This window comes from Mobula hypostoma, chromosome 10 (genome assembly GCF_963921235.1).
Source record: "Mobula hypostoma chromosome 10, sMobHyp1.1, whole genome shotgun sequence".
NCBI lineage: Eukaryota > Metazoa > Chordata > Chondrichthyes > Myliobatiformes > Myliobatidae > Mobula > Mobula hypostoma.
The window spans coordinates 32,571,657-32,588,203 of record NC_086106.1 but is presented as its reverse complement, the minus strand read 5'-3'; the positions used below and the strand labels follow the sequence as shown (position 1 = coordinate 32,588,203).

At 44.4% G+C, this 16,547-nt stretch overlaps 1 protein-coding gene across 1 annotated transcript; it reads right to left on the bottom strand.

Annotated features, from left to right (window-relative positions):
* Window positions 1-4,061: 4,061 nt before the first annotated feature.
* Window positions 4,062-12,646, bottom strand: LOC134352807 (uncharacterized). The gene is made up of 3 exons (XM_063060295.1): window positions 12,610-12,646; window positions 9,127-9,247; window positions 4,062-4,955 (listed from the first exon to the last, which is right to left on the bottom strand). Exons 2-3 carry the CDS (start codon window positions 9,245-9,247, stop codon window positions 4,288-4,290), a joined length of 789 nt encoding a protein of 262 aa, XP_062916365.1. The 5' UTR covers window positions 12,610-12,646; the 3' UTR covers window positions 4,062-4,287.
* Between the last annotated feature and the right edge of the window lie 3,901 nt (window positions 12,647-16,547).

Genomic DNA, 16,547 nt, shown 5'->3' with positions numbered 1-16,547 from the left:
CTGATCTCCACAGATTGTAGTCTTCTGGATAGGAAGTCAAGGACCCATACTCTTGGGATTCTTCACTAAAATCATGGAAAAAAGACTTAGTGAAGCAGTAGTCATCAACCCGAGGCAAAATGCATTCTTGGTTTAGATATCACGGTACATTGAGAGCCTCCCAATCCTATGAAACCTCATGTAAGAAAGAGCTGGCCATTGTGCTTGTCCATCTCACCAAAATTCTTGGTTCTCTAGGACACAGATTAATAATAGGAGCACTGGAAAGGATAGGGCTCCCAGTGAGATTTGTGGACCTGTACAAGGGCACCAGTGGTGGAGACTGAGAAAGAAAAGACAGATCCCATAAACATCTTTGGGGCTATCATTCAGAGAGATCCAATACCAATTCCATTTCAGTACAGCAAGGAGAAAGACCGACAAAGTCTGGCCCACCAACTCGTGGGAACTCTGGCAAAGTTAGATTGCACACTAAATCAGGAAGAAGTACATCACCTGTCCCATGTATGAGAAGGGCTTTGCTCAGTTGTGCAAACGCACGACGCACCAGTGGCTTCTCACCAAGGAGCGGCCATTCATCTGCTCCATCTATGGGAAAGGGTTTACGTAGCAGTCCAACCTGATGTGGCACCAGCAGGTTCACACTGACACTTGGCCCTTTAAATGTCCTGCCTGTGACAAGAGGTCTAAAAGTGTGAGGGATCTGCTGATACACGGAGGCTGTCATACTGGGGAGAGGCCATTCACCTGTTTGGTGTGCACAAAGGGATTCATTCAGTCTTTCCACCTGCTAAAGCACCAGCGTGTTCACATGTGACTGCAGCGATTTGATTCCCATTTATAAAATCCAAAACTCAACCATATTCACTCAGGCAATCTGAGATTGCATTGCTGATAACTATTATAACAGGGCAGGATTTCCAAAATTCCAGATAAATATCAACTAAACTAGAATTTATTTTACATAAACAGACAAGGAGTAGAGGGAAATGGGACTATGGATGCTGGAATCTGGAGAAAAAGTGTAAAGATAAACATTAGTTTTATTTGTCACATGTACGTCAAAACATACATTGAAATGTGCTGTCTGGGGGAAAATATGCAGCTTCCAGTGGTCTTCAACTAACCCTTTGATTTGGAGAGAACATTGTTGAAAAAATATTACAAGATACTTCAAGACCCTATACCAGGAAAAATCTAAAGACACAAACGTGGCGTGTTGGAGAGGGTGTGGCTCCAAGGAGGCAAATTATTTCCATATTTTTAGGAATTGCCCTAAATTAAGCTTATATTGGGAAGGTATTCACATAACATTAGTTAAGGTATTTAAGACTCGGATACCTCTGAACTTAGAGACTCTCTATTTGGATCATATATTGTTTTTGGAACAGAAGGAAGATATAAAGCTGCTGCAGGCCTTTTTAGTGGCAAGTAAGAAATCAATCACCAGAAAGTGGCTAAATCCAACATCACCTACATTAGAAGATTGGCATTAAATCATTTTGGAAATACTTAAAATGGAAAAGATGACCTACTCTCTGAGAATTCGAAAGGGAAAAATTTATCAGATTTGGAATAAATGGATTGAATTTATAACCCCAGAGTGAGCAGACTATAGATGACTCTCCTAATGGTTTATACTGTTTGTCTCACCAACATAGTAATAGTGTTAATGTAAGCACCCTTGGCTCGAATGTTTCCTGTTCTCTTTTTTTGGAAAATGTGGAATTAACACAAGTAAAGAAAAGATCTGGGGAAATTTTGGACCAGAAAGAAATGGACCAGAAGAGATACATGGAAATTAGTACTATTATTAATATTTTTATAACAACTACTATCATTATTTAGTTTAATAGAGTGGAATTACAATTGCACATAAACATCTATTTGAGTGCCTAATTATTTTCTATAGTATCTCAATGGGCACTTGTGAACGATAAATTAATATAGATTTACTCACATAAAAAATGGAAAAGGTTATATATGTTAAAAAAAAAGTTTGTGTATCACTTGTGAATACCTTATCCAAATAAAAATTAAATTAAAAAAAAAGAAATGTGCCATCTGTGTCAAATCAAATCAGTGGGCACTGTGCTGTGAGCAGCCTGGAAGTGTCGTCATGCTTCTGCGCAAACATATCATGCCCGCACACATCGACTCTTAGCATATGCCTTTAGAACGTTGCAGGAAACCGGAGCACGTAGAGGGAATGCCCACGTGGTCACAGGCAGAACGTAAAAACTCCTCGCAGTCAGCGGCAGGAATGGAACCCCGATCAGTGAATGCTGGGTAGCGATTGTGCTGACCACCAAGCCACCATGCCAACCCAGTCAACTAGTGGAACTTAGTGGACAGAATAGCATCTGAGCACGAGAAAGGAATCGTTAACATTTCAGGGTGTGACCCTGTATCAGGAACTACTGTTTTGGATTGATATTTCCAACACCCCCACCCCCGCACCCACCTTATGTTGGAACAGAAAGCAGAAATGGGAGAACTATGTAAGGGTTAGATTGATCTTGGAGCAAGTTAAGGGATTGGCCCTTGGGACCACACTGAAGGGAGCAGCAGGCACCTGTCTCACTCCCTTACCTCTTCACTGAAGGCAAAGCTACATGGAGCCAGTCAGGAGTCCTCCCCAACTACTATGTAACATGCTTCGAGACTCCTTGGGTCAGAACAGAAAGCTGGTGTGGAGTTGGGAAAAATGACAAAGCAGTGCTGGAAACCTACTGATGGACTTGATCCTGAAATGGCAGCTTCAGGAGATGTAACAGAGGTGTACAAGATTATCACAGATTTAGAATGAGACCTTTCCTTTGCTGAATAGTTCAAAGAGTACGCAGCACAGATGGATGAAAGAGTATTAGAGAATAGAAAGATCTCTTCAAGTCTATTTATAATATAATTATGAATTTATATCCTGATGTATCTAATAAAATTAAAACTGATTGAGAAAGAGAACTTAAGATTACTGTACCGATTGAAAAATGGGAAAAAAAATTTTCAAATTAGTTAATTCATCTTCTATACATGCTAAACATGCGTTGATACAGTTTAAAGCAGTGCACAGGGCTCATATATAAACTATCTCGTTATTACTCTTATATTAATCCGATATGTGACAGATGTCATTCCGAGATAGCTTCTTTGACTCACATGTTTTGGTCATGTCCTTTGTTGAAAAAATAATGGAAAGATATTTTTGATATTATTTCAATGGTTTTGAATGTAGACTTAGAACCTCACTCAATTACTGCTATTTTTGGGTTACCAATGATAGAATCAAATCATTTAACCTCTTCAGCTCGTCAGATGATTGTGTTTCTTACTTTAATGGCTAGAAGATCCATTTTGCTGAATTGGAAAGAGATTAATCCTCCTACCATATTTCATTGGTTTTCTCAAACTATGTTGTGTTTAAATTTGGAAAAAATTAGAAGTGTTCTTTATGACCCCTCCATTAAATTCTAAAAGACTTGGAGGCCATTTGTTCAGCAGTTTCATATGATGTAATTTGACCATTTCCAAACTTATTTTACTTCTCTGTAGTGTTGGTTGAGAGGAATGGAGTCGTCGACATTAAGGTTTTCTTTTCTCCCATTTTTTACGATGTTAAAACAGCCCAGGTCTTTTTTTTAGTTTAGTTGATTAATTCTGTTTAGATTAGGTTTTTTTGGGGGGGGGGTTATTATTTTTTTTTCCTTTTTCATGATTTTTTTTAGATATTTTTCTTTGTTTTATATTATTCATTTGTATCCTATATGATTGGGGGGTTTTATCATTTATGTGTTATTTGGCTTTGTAATCACTCATGTTAATTATAACAATGTATTCTCAATAACTTTATACTATTACCATGTTATGTTTATTTTTATGAAACTAATAAAAAGATTGAAAAAGAAGTTGAGTTCATTTTCATTTGAGTATATCTATGCAAAGCTGCAATGAAAATCTTACTTGCAGTAGTATCACAGGCACATCCACACAACAAAATAAAATTTGAATACATTTTTTTTTGAATAAAGCACAATACTTTATACTTTATTGTCTCCAAACAATTGGTACTAGAACGTACAATCATCACAGCGATATTTGATTTTGCGCTTCACACTCCCTGGATTACAAATATTAAATATTAAAAATATTGAGAATAGTAAAAAATTAGTAAATATTAAAAATTTAAATTATAAATCATAAATAGAAAATAGAAAAATGGAAAGTAAAGTAGTGCAAAAAATCCGAGAGGCAGGTCCGGATATTTGGAGGGTACGGCCCAGATCCAGGTCAGGATCCATTCAGCAGTCTTATCACAGTTGGAAAGAAGCTGTTCCCAAATCTGGCCATACGAGTCTTCAAGCTCCTGAGCCTTCTCCTGGAGGGAAGAGGGATGAAAAGTCTGTTGGCTGGGTGGGTCGTGTCCTTGATTATCCTGGCAGCACTGCTCCGACAGCGTGCGGTGTAAAGTGAGTCCAAGGACGGAAGATTGGTCTGTGTGATGTGCTGCACCGTGTTCACGATCTTCTGCAGCTTCTTTCGGTCTTGGACAGGACAATTTCCATACCAGGTTGTGATGCACCCTAGAAGAATGCTTTCTACAGTGCATCTATAAAAATTAGTGAGGGTTTTAGGGGACAGGCCAAATTTCTTTAGTTTTCTCAGGGAGTAAAGGCGCTGGTGGGCCTTCTTGGCAGTGAACTCTGCTCGGTTGGACCAAGTCAGGTCATTTGTGATATTAACCCCAAGGAACTTAAACCTTTTGACCTGTTCCACTTGTGCACCACCGATGTAAATTGGGTCGTGCAGCTCGCTACTCCCTCTGAAGTCAACAACCAATTCCTTCGTCTTGCTGATGTTGAGGGATAGGTTATTGTCTTCACACCATGCCACCAGGTTCTTAATTTCCTCTCTGTACTCAAACTCATCATTACCCAAGATACGGCCTACAATAAGAACTAAATAAAACAATATTAATTTTCGAACATAGAACATTAAAGCACAGGACAGACCCTTTATCCCACAATGTTGCGCCAAACTTTTAAACCAGTCCAAGATCAATCTAACCCTTCCCTCCTACTTCGCCCTCTATTTTTCTATCATCCATGTGCCTGAGAGTTTAAGTGTCCCTAATGTATCTGCCTCTAGCATCCACACATTCGCCACTCTGTGTAAAAATCTGACCCCTGACATCCCTCCGTACTTTTCCTCAAATCACCTTAAAATTATGCCCCTCATATTAGTCACTTCAACAATGGGAGGAAGTCTCTGACTATCCACTCGACCTATGCCACATCATCTTGTAAATCTCTCATCCTCCTGCACTCCAAAGGGAAAAGCCCCAGTTCACTCAACCTTGCCTCACTTGAATGCAAAGTGATCAAACACAGTGCTTATGATCTGGAACTTGCTGCTTCCGAGTGCTGTGGAAACACTGAATTCTTTTCTTTTAGATGGCAGGAGAAATATCTTGTAGGGCTGCAGGATGGAATGGACTAACTTGCTGGTTAACCCTCTGTTGCACAATATTCAATGACTTCTGGCCAGACCAGCGTATAGTGACTGCCCTCGAGGAGTCGGTGGTGGGCTCCTCCTTGCACACAGCAGCCCACCCGCTGAAATGATTCAGAATCAGGTTTATTATCACTGACATAATGTTGTGAAATCTGTTGTTTTGCTCCAGCAATACATAAAAATTACTAAAGCAATAAAGAGTGCAGAAGATGAATAACAGGGTAGTTATATTCCAGGGTTCACTGGCAGTTCAGAAATCCGATACGCCTCCTTGATGCCATCTGAGATTCTGCAAGCAGTGGTGTCATCAGCAAATTGATAGATGGTGTTTGAGCTTAATCTAGGCACATAGTCATGAGTGTGCAGAGAACAGAGCAGAGGGCTTAAGCATGCAGAAACGTGAGGCAATGCACTTTGAGACACCAGATGCAAAAGGAAGTCTGTAGTAAACTAGGAGCATTGACGTACCAAGAGATCTTGGGCCACAAGAGCACAGCCCCCTGCAAGTGGGCACACAAGGGGATGGGTTGGTCAAGAAGGTGTAAGACATGCTTGTCTACATTGAACATGGGTTAGTACAGCACAGGAACTGGACATGCATTGGTTGACCCAGCAAGCATAAGAATTAAGAAGTCATGTTGCAGCTATGTAAAACTCTGGTTAGGCCACATTTGAAGAAGTGTACACAATTCTGCTCACCGTATTACAGGAAAGATGTGGAAACTTTGGAGAGGATGCAGAAGAGGTTCACCAGGACGTTTCCTGGATTGGAGTATATTAGCTATCAGGGAAGGTAGTATAAATATGGGGTGATTTCTTGGGAGTGAAGGCTTAGTGGTGGCCTAAAGGACGGATATAAAGTTATGACTTATAGATAACATGGATATTCTGAATCCTATTCACAGGATGGAAATGTCACATGCTAGAAGGCATTGGCTTAAGATGAAGTGGCAGGCAGTAGTCGAAGTTTTGAGGTAACTTTTTATTTACGCAGACACAGGTTGCCAAGGGAGGTGACATGTAGCAATGTTTAAGAGGCATTTACCCCAACACAGGGACAGGCAGGGAACAGGGGATATGGGCCCCCACACATATGCAGATGGGATTACTTGATTGTCATCATCGTTGGTGCAGACATGGAGGGGTAAATTTCCAGCTTTCCTGCTGCCCAGTCTGTATGCAATCCAAAGTTCATCTACATCTACTTTAAATATAAAATAAACAGATTTCTCCATGCTTATTCCTGGATAATCAAGGACCCCACCCCATTCCAGATATTCTCTCTTCTCCTCCATCTGACAGAAGATACAAAAGCCTGAAAGCATGTCCCACCAGGCTGAAGGAGAGCTTCTATCCCACTGTTATCAGACTAGTAACGGATCCCTAGTATGATACAGTGGACTTTTGACCTCAGAATCTACCTCACTTTACCGTTTACCTGCAATGCACTTTCTCTGTAGCTGCTACACTTCATTCTGAATCTGTTATTGTTTTACCTTGTACTACCTCAAAACACGGTAATTAATTGATCTGTATATGAACAGAATGTATGACAGGTTTTTCACTGTACCTCAGTAAACATGACAATAATAAACCAATTCCAATTCTGTCCCCATTGCTCTGGGCTAGAAAATTCCATGGATTCACTGCTCTCCAAGTGAAGAAATTCCTTCTTACTTCAGTCATAAATGGCCAAACTTCCTCCCAAGATTGCAATTCACTCTGAATCTTCACTGTCTCAAAGAGACTGTTATTCTGAATTCCAAAGACTATAGTCCTAATGCTCCCAGTCTTTCCTCTTGAGGGAAATTCCTATCCCAGGACTCAATCAAGTGAGATTTCTCTGCACTGTCTTTATAGCAACTCAACCTGTGTGCAATACTCGAGGTGTGATCTCACTGATACAGTTGCTGCAGGAGTCCTCTCCTATGATAAACAGCAAAATTTATCCCCCTGTATTGCGAGACCATAAGACTGATTTATTATCCCTCTCAACCCCATTTTCCTGCCTTTTCTCCTTAATCTTTGATGCCCTGACTAATCAAGACCCTATCAACCTCTGCCCTAAATGGACCCAATGACTTGGCCTTCACAGTCATCGGTGGCAATGAATTCCACAGATTCACCACCCTTTAGCTAAATAAATTCCTTTATATCTTTGTTCTAAAGGGTCATCTTTGTAATCTGAGACTGTGTCCCCTGGTCTGAGACCACCCCACTACCGGAAACACCCTCTCAACATCCACTCTGCTTAGGGCTTTCAATTTATGATAGATTTCAATGAAATCCAGCCTGACCCTGCCTTCATAACGCCAGTGATTTCAAGCCCAGGGTCATCATACTCTCCTCATCCATTAACCCTTTCATTCCTGGGATCATTCTCATGAACTTCCCCTCTGGACTCTCTCCAATGACAACACATCCTTTCTTTGATAAGGGGGCCCAGAACTGATCACAATACTCCAAGTGAGGTCTAACCAATGCCATATAACATTCTTGTTTTTATACTCTAGTCCTCTTAAAATGAGTACTAACATTGTGTTTGCTTTCCTTACCACCCACTCAACCTGCAAGTTAACCTTTAGGGAATCCTGCACAAGGGCTTACAAGTCCCTTTGCAAGTTAGTTTCAGGCTAGTTTTGCATTCTGTGTGGAATACCTGAACTCTCTCCCATCAACAACATTCAATAGTCTCAGCATTTAAGTAGCTTTCTACGTTTTACTGTGCTTGCAAAATGGATAACTTGACACTTCCCCACAGTATATTCTACACTACGGCCAGCTGCCCACTCACTTCATCCCTCGCCTTACAACTTCATTTCCAGTCCCTTGCATCACAGGAAGCACAAGCACAAGATCCGTTCACTGAGGCCGCCCGTTGTAAATTGTAGGAGCCTGATCTCTGTGGTAGCAGACCATGGAGCACATTTACAACACTGCCAGTGTTTCATGTTTAAACTCGGGTAAGGGGAATTCCATTCAGCAGACTTGTGTTTTGTGGTAATTGATGAAGACGAGAGAGCCAGTGGAGCATCGCTGAGAGACAGTGGGTGGATACCAAAGGGGTGGTAGATGCACACTGAAAAGATGTTGGATGAAGTACCACAATGAGTTTGGCAAAGTTGACATCACTGAGATAATAGTTGTGTGGATTCAGAGGGTGTTGGTGAATGGCTGTTTTGAGAAATGTACAGTGGTCTTTCCCGAGCCCCAGTGATAGGCACACTGCTGATTTTAGTACCTGGACCCAGGATAAAGGAAAGCATTCTGAAATCTGCAATTGATACAAAGGTCAGACATGGGTAAACGGCGAGGCAGGCTCGAGAGACAAGGTGGGCTCGTCCTGCTGCTGTTGTCTTATGTTCTCATGAGAGTTCGACTGACCATCTGCTTTCCAAACAAACAAGCACCTGTCTACACAGATAGGCTTTAATTCCAGGAGCTTGAGCCCCTCCAGTGGACAACACTTCCTGCACCTGTGGTTGTCCAGCACACAGGAAGAATTCTAGACTTCCCATGTGCCATAAGGTGCACATTCCTGTATTCTGCAGTGCCCTGACACTCCCTTCATTAGCTTATAAAAAATGCAAATTGTTTGAAAATAAAATCGCTCACCAGCAATCCACCAAACAGCTCCTTCCCTTGACATGATGGCAAGCATCTGACCACATCCCTTCCTTCCCCTGATGTTATTTGCAACAGTCTGCTGGGGAAATCTCCATATGTCTAGCAGCATCTGAGGGAAAAGGAATTGTCAATGCTTCAGGTCGTAACCCTGCATCAGGACTAATCTTTCTTTCTTTCTTATGAGTTTCAACCCTTAATCCCCAGCTTTGGTTGTTTACAACTCTCTCTCTCTCCCTGCCCTCTCTCTCTCTCTCATACACTTCTTACACTTTTAAAGTACTTGAAAACTACTTTAAAAGTACTTGAATAACATCTTTTTATTCCCGACACTGAATTCCTCTAATAATGTTACCTGGAAACAAAACTCTGCCCCCCTTTATCAAAACCAGTCAGACCTAAACCAATTTCTGGAAGCCATAGTACAGAAATAATGACAGAAGGGGCTAGAAACACTCAGCAGGTCAGGCATTATCTGTGGAATGGGAAACGGTTAATGATTCTCATCCGAGAGAGGTGAGATAACAGGGGGTGTCTAATTGGAGGAGTGAGACGGCAGGGGGCGTCAAGGAACTGTTCCCCTTCCTTTCCAGTCCTGAAGAAGGGTCTCGGCCCGAAACGTCGACATTTTGCTCTTTTCCACAGATGCTGCCTGGTCTGTTGTTCCGCCAGCATCCTGTGGGGCTGACATAGAAGGTCGGCAACAGTTATCAACAGGAGTCAAACAGTCTAACTCATACTGAGCATGCGCGGTGGGGACCACCCCATTGGGCGAGCATGCGCAGTGGGAGAAGCCGTTGCTTGACCTGGCTGTGCTTTGTTCAAGATCTATTGTTGATTTGCACTCGCCCCCGGGAGAACTGAGCAGGAACAGGCAGGCGCCGTGGCGGAAGGCTGTTACTGTTCTTGCGGCTAGCACATAAGCATGCCGACCCAGCACAAATCAATGAACACCTTAACTCCTTACCATTAGCGAGTCAGAACAGTCCCCACCCCCCACCCCCCGATCCCAACGATAACCAGAGGGAAGGAAATTAATCCCGGGGCGGTCTCTGTCACCGTGAATAACAATGCCGTGCCTGTAAAAAGAGAGCAACGAGTAAAGAGCCAGGGAGCGTTTGTTAATGACAGAGCTGGTTAATCGTTCGGAAGCGTCTGTACCTGGAGGTAAATAATGACAGATTGGGGAGCATCTGTAAAAGGAATAGAAATAATGAATGCATGGATCTATGTGCAGAGATTTCTCCAGACAGATCACCAGCCTCCTCCAACTGACCCCACCGTTACTTATGTATTCAGTAATTCTTCAGGTTATGCCAATCACTCTGTCTAGATTTCCACGTTATTACAGACATTCCTTTTGTTTACTCCGCGCACACCCTTTTTCTACGAATTAAAACATTTGATTTCCATGCAAACAACAGGAATTCTGCAGATGCTGGAAATTCAAACAACACACATCAAAGTTGCTGGTGAACGCAGCAGGCCAAGCAGCATCTATAGGAAGAGGCGCAGTCTCTTGACGAAGGGTCTCGGCCTGAAACGTCGACTGCGCCTCTTCCTATAGATGCTGCTTGGCCTGCTGCGTTCACCAGCAACTTTGATGTGTGTTATTTGATTTCCATATTTTCTTTGACAGCAGGACACGGTGCATTTATACATGGAGCTGCAATCACGAAAGGTCAGGGGCTGCCTAAGAGTGGTGGAGGGAGGGAACAAGTGAGCGCGCAAATGAAGGAGTCAGCAGGGACCGTTTGTAAACGGAGGACTGAGGAATAAGACGGCGGAGGCGCTGTACATGGAGGAGCGAGACGGAAAGGGGCTCTGTAAATGGAGTGAGACGGCAGGGAGCGTCTGTAAATGGAGTTAGACGGCAGGGAGCGTCTGTAAATGGAGTTAGACGGCAGGGAGCGTCTGTAAATGGAGTGAGACGGCAGGGAGCGTCTGTAGATGAAGTGAGGGCAGGGAGCGTCTGTAGATGAAGTGAGACGGCAGGGAGCGTCTGTAGATGGTGAGACAGCAGGGAGCGTCTGTAAATGGAGTGAGACGGCAGGGAGCGTCTGTAAATGGAGTGAGACGGCAGGGAGCGTCTGTAAATGGAGTGAGACGGCAGGGAGCGTCTGTAAATGGAGTGAGACGGCAGGGAGCGTCTGTAAATGGAGTGAGACGGCAGGGAGCGTCTGTAAATGGAGTGAGACGGCAGGGGACATCTGTAAATCGAGAGTGAGACGACAGGGAGCATCTATAAATGGAGGACAGGAGTCAGGCTGCAGGGGACTGTATATGAAGGAGTGAGATGGTAGGTGGCTATCTTATTTGATTATTCTTATTTTCAGACGCTCCCTGCCGCCTCACTCTGAGGACAGGGAGGTCTGTAAATAGAGTGAGACGGCGAGAGGGAGCACTGTTAATGTAGGAGTGAAGGCTGAGAGATGACAAGAGGTGTCTAAGTGGAGGAGTGAGACAGTAGGGGTGTCTATAAACTGAGTATGAAGACGGCAAGAAATGTCTGTAAATGAAGGGCTAAGACAGGCTAGGTAGAGTCTCTAAATGAAGGACTGAGGCGTGAGAAGGCAGGGAGTGTGAGAGAGGGCAAATGGGCGTCTGTAAACGGAGGAATGAGATGAAAGGGGGCGTCTGTAAATGGAGGAGTGAGATGGAAAGGGGGAAAGGGGGCGTCTGTAAATGGAGGAGTGAGATGGAAAGGGGGCGTCTGTAAATGGAGGAATGAGATGAAAGGGGGCGTCTGTAAATGGAGGAGTGAGATGGAAAGGGGGCGTCTGTAAATGGAGGAGTGAGATGGAAAGGGGGCGTCTGTAAATGGAGGAGTGAAGTGTAGGATGATGGGGTGGCAGTGGCCTATAAATGAACGAGTAAGAGGCAAGGGTGTGTCTATAAATTAAGGGGTGGTCTGTAAATGGTGGAGTGAGCTGTGAGACAGCAGGGCTGTCTGTAAGAGAAGAAATAATGTGTGAGATAACAGAAAAATACTGAGTGGTGTTCATGGGTTCATTGTCCATTCAGAAATCTGATGTTGGAGGGGATGAAGCAGTTCCTGAAACATTGATATGTGTCTCCAGGCTCCCGTACTCCTCCTTGATGGTATCAATGAGAAGAGGACATGCTTTGGGTGCTGGGGTGTCCTTAATGATGAATGCCACCTTGTTTGAGGCATCACTTCTCAAGGTGCCCTGGACGCTGGGGAGGCTTCTGACGGCTGAGTTTACAACTTTCTGCAGCTTTTTTTCAATCATGTGAAGAGGCTCCTCCACACCAGTCAGTGATGCAACCAGAAAGAATGCTCCCCACAGTGCAGTTGTAGAAATTTATGAACGTTCTTGATGACACACCAATTCTCCTCAAACTCCTAATGAAATCTAGACACTGTTGTGCCTTCTTCGTAATCGCATCGATATGCTGGGCCCTGGATTGACCTGCAGTGACGTTGACACCCAGAAGCTTGAAACTGCTCACCCTTTCCACTTCACATCCCTCGGTGAGGACTGATGTGTGTTCCTTTGACCTCCCCTTCCTGAAGTCCACAATCAATTCCCCGGTCTCACTGACGTTGAGTCCAAGGTTGTTGCTGCAACACCATCAATCAGCTGATTTATCTCACTCCTGTACTCCTCCTCATCACCATCTGAAATTCTGCCAATGATAGTTATGTCGCCAGCAAACTTACAGATGCCGTTTGAGCAGTACCTAGCTACACAGTCACGGGTGAAGAGAGAGAGCGAGACAGTGTAGCATTGGGCTAAGCAGGCAACTTTGAGCTGTGCCAGTGTTGATTGTCTGCGAGGAGGAAGTGTTATCTCCAATCTGCAAAGGCTGTGATCTCCCAGTGAGGAAAGTCAAGAATCCAGTTACAGAGGGAGGTACAGAGGCTCAGGTTTTTGAAGCATGCTGATTAGAACTGAGGGTGTAATTGTCTTCAATGCTGAGATACAGTCAATTAACAGCAGCCTCATGTGGGTATTGCTATTGTCCAGGTAATCCAAGGCCAAGTGGACAACCAGAGAGATTGCATGCATTGTAGACCTAATGTAGAGACTGTTGTAGTGTGGATGAAATCACCAGAGAGACAGAGTCACTGGTAGATACAAAGCAGCTTCTTTATTCGACACAACAAGGTACAGCAGGCATCGTATGGACGGAGTTGCTTTCGGTGGAAAGGTCTGCTAGCTCAATGTGGGCTCCATATTTATATGCTAAACACAAAGGGCAATTCCTATTTACAAAGTTATAGACAAGGCATAGACAATGCTTCCTTTTGAAGCTATATACAAAACATCACACCTTCTGACTTCATCCTTTCCTCCTGATGCCAACATGTCTCGGTTGGTACTCACAGCCTTTAGGAGTGCAAGTCAAATCCACAATACACTTATTTGGTATTTTACATGCTAACATAGAGGACAATTAATATTATAAAGTGTAGATAATACTGTCTTCGAAACTACCTGTAAGTGTCTCACTTCCATCCGCAGCGTCTGGCTAGTATTCCGATATTCACAGCTTTTAGGAAATGCATTGTTGTGAACTCAATCCACAGTACTTTGTCAGACAGAAGACTGGTGGCCAGAGCCATTTAAGTGTAAATGAATCATCTACCCAAAAACTCACTCTAACAGTGACAGGCAAACTGCAACACATCCAGGTCATTGCATAGGCAGAAGTTGATTCCAACCTCTCAAAGCACTTCATACAGTAGATGTGAGAGCCTTTGAGGCAGCTCACTCTGCTCTTCTTGGGAACTGGTGCGATTGCTGCCCTTCTGAAGCTGGTGGGACCCTCTGACTACAGCAGTGAGAGATTGAAGATGTCCTTGAACACTCCCACCAGTTGGTTGACACAGGTTTTCAGAGCCCTGCCAGGTACACCATCAGGGCCTTGCGAGAGTTCACTGTCTTGATAGATGTTCTGATGTCAGCTCCAAAACAGAGATCACAAGATCACCAAATGCTGCAGGGATTCGTATCGATGTGTTTTATTTCAGACCAGAAGATATAGGGGTAGAAGTAGGTCATTTGGCCCGAGTCTGCTCTGCTATTCAATCATGGGCTGATCCAATTCTTCCAGTCATCCCCACTCCCCTGTCTTCACCCCATACCCTTTAATGCCCTGGCTAATCAAGAACCGATCTATCTCTGCCTTAAAAGCACCCAATGCCTTGGCCTCCACAGCCACTCATGGCAACAAATTCCACAGATTTACCACCCTCTAAAGTAATTTCTCCGCATCTCAGTTCAAAATAGACGTCATTCAATCCTGAAGTTGTGCTCTCTTGTCCTAGAATCCCCTACCATGGGAAATAACTTTGCCATATCTAATCTGTTCAGGTCTTTTAACATTCGGAATGTCTCTATGAGATCCCCCCCTCCCCCATTCTCCTGAACTCCAGGGAATACAGCCCAAGAGCCACCAGACGTTCCTCATACAGTAACCCTTTCATTCCTGGAATCTTGTGAATCTTCTCTGAACCCTCTCTAATGTCAGTATTCCCTTTCTAAATTTTCCTTTTCAAGGCATGCATAAAAGTTGTTTAGCTCATCTGGGAGTGAAGCATCACAGCCATTCATAATGTTCAGTTTTATTTTGTAGGAACTAATGGCCTGCAAATCCTGCCAGAGCTGACGTGCATCTGATTCCGTTTCTGACCTCAGTCAGAATTGTAGTTCACTCTTAAGGTAGCCTTCCATAGATTGTACCTGGACTTCTTTCATAGTCTGGATCACTGGTCTTGAATGCCACAGATCTAGCTCTCAGCAGACTTCCAATATCCGGTGTCATCCACGACTTTTGATTTGGGTGTGTCCAGTGTGTTCTGGAAGGTGCACATTCATCCACAGAGGTCTTGATGTAGTCGGTGTCAACTATGGCGTATTCTTTCAGAGTCGAAGATGAATGCCTGGATATTGTCCAGTCCACTAGTGCTCCTCCGCCTCCCTTGACCATATCTTCTTGGTCTTCACTACTGTTGCTGCAGTCTTTAGTCTCTGTCTATACGCTGCGAGTAGAACTACAGCCAAGTGATCAAATTGTCCAAAGTGTGGGTGTGGAATGGCATAGTAAGTATTCTCAATGGTGATATAACAGTGGTGGCTTCTCTGCTACCACAGGTGATACGTCAGCGACTTCTGCACGCTGGCCTGGTTGAAATCCCCACAGTGATAGGGAAGGCATCAGGGTGTGCTGTTTCATGCCTTCTTATTACGGAGCTTAGCTCCTCCAGTGCATCCTGACGTCTTAGAAAGATGTTTACATGGCTGTGACCACGAAATTTAGCTTTAGTAGTCCTAGTCCTAATATATTTTATCAGTCCCGTCGAAGCTGCACGCAGGGAGTGGCCACTTATCTTGAGTAGATAGCGCAGGTTTGGACCAGATAAATAATGGCGGAGCTGGCAACCCAGAATGCAGTGGGGTGCGTAAAGTCCTCCACCCACAGTTGACTCCGTACCGCGCAGGCGCAGTGAGTCTGCACTGCCGGGGCATGCGCAGCCGGAAGCGGCAGCCGAAACGTCGACTTGGGCAGCGGTGAGTGTGGCGATTAGGGGGAATTTGTGGATAAAGCTGAGCGATGGTGAATTAGAGGGGATCCACACAAATCTGAAGCGCCTACCGAATGAGGGGTGGGACTCGAGTCAGCTGCGTGCGGGGCGGCACAGGGTCCGCCTCGCAACAGCTGCCGCGGAGCGGGGCATTGGCGCATGCGCAGTATGCCCGCGGGACGTCACTGTGGGCAGTGCCGATTCACCCAGGAGGTGGCGCTGCCGAGCGGGGTCCCTGACTGAGCGAATGGGCAGATGCTGGAGGAACTCAGCAGGCCAGGCAGCGTCTATGGGAAAGAGTACAGGCGACGTTTCCGGCCGAAACACTTCGGCAAGACTGGAGGGAAGAAGATGAGGAGTAGATTTGAAAGGTGGGGGGAGGGGTGACAGAAACAAGATGATAGGTGAAACTGAAGGGGGAGGGATGAAGTAAAGAGATTGGAAGTTGATCGGTGGAAGAGATATAGGGCAGAAGGCATAGAAAAAAGAAAAGGGGGGAAGGAGGAGCACCACAGAGAGGTGATGGGTGGGCAAAGTGAGAGAGGGAAAGGGGCATGAGGAATGGTGAAGGAGGGTTGGGGGAAATTACCAGAAGTTCGACAAATCAATGTTCATGCCATCAGTTTGGAGGCTTCCCAGATGCAGTGTAAGGTGCTGTTCCTCCAACGTGAGTGTGGCCTCATCATGACAGTGGAGGAGGCCATGGATGGACATATGGGAATGGGTGGCCACCTGGGAGATCCCACTTTTTCTGGCAGACAAAGTTTAGCGAAGCGGTCTGCCAATCTACATCAGGTCTCACCGATATACAGGAGGTCACACTGGGAGCCCTGGACACAGTATATGACCCCAACAGACT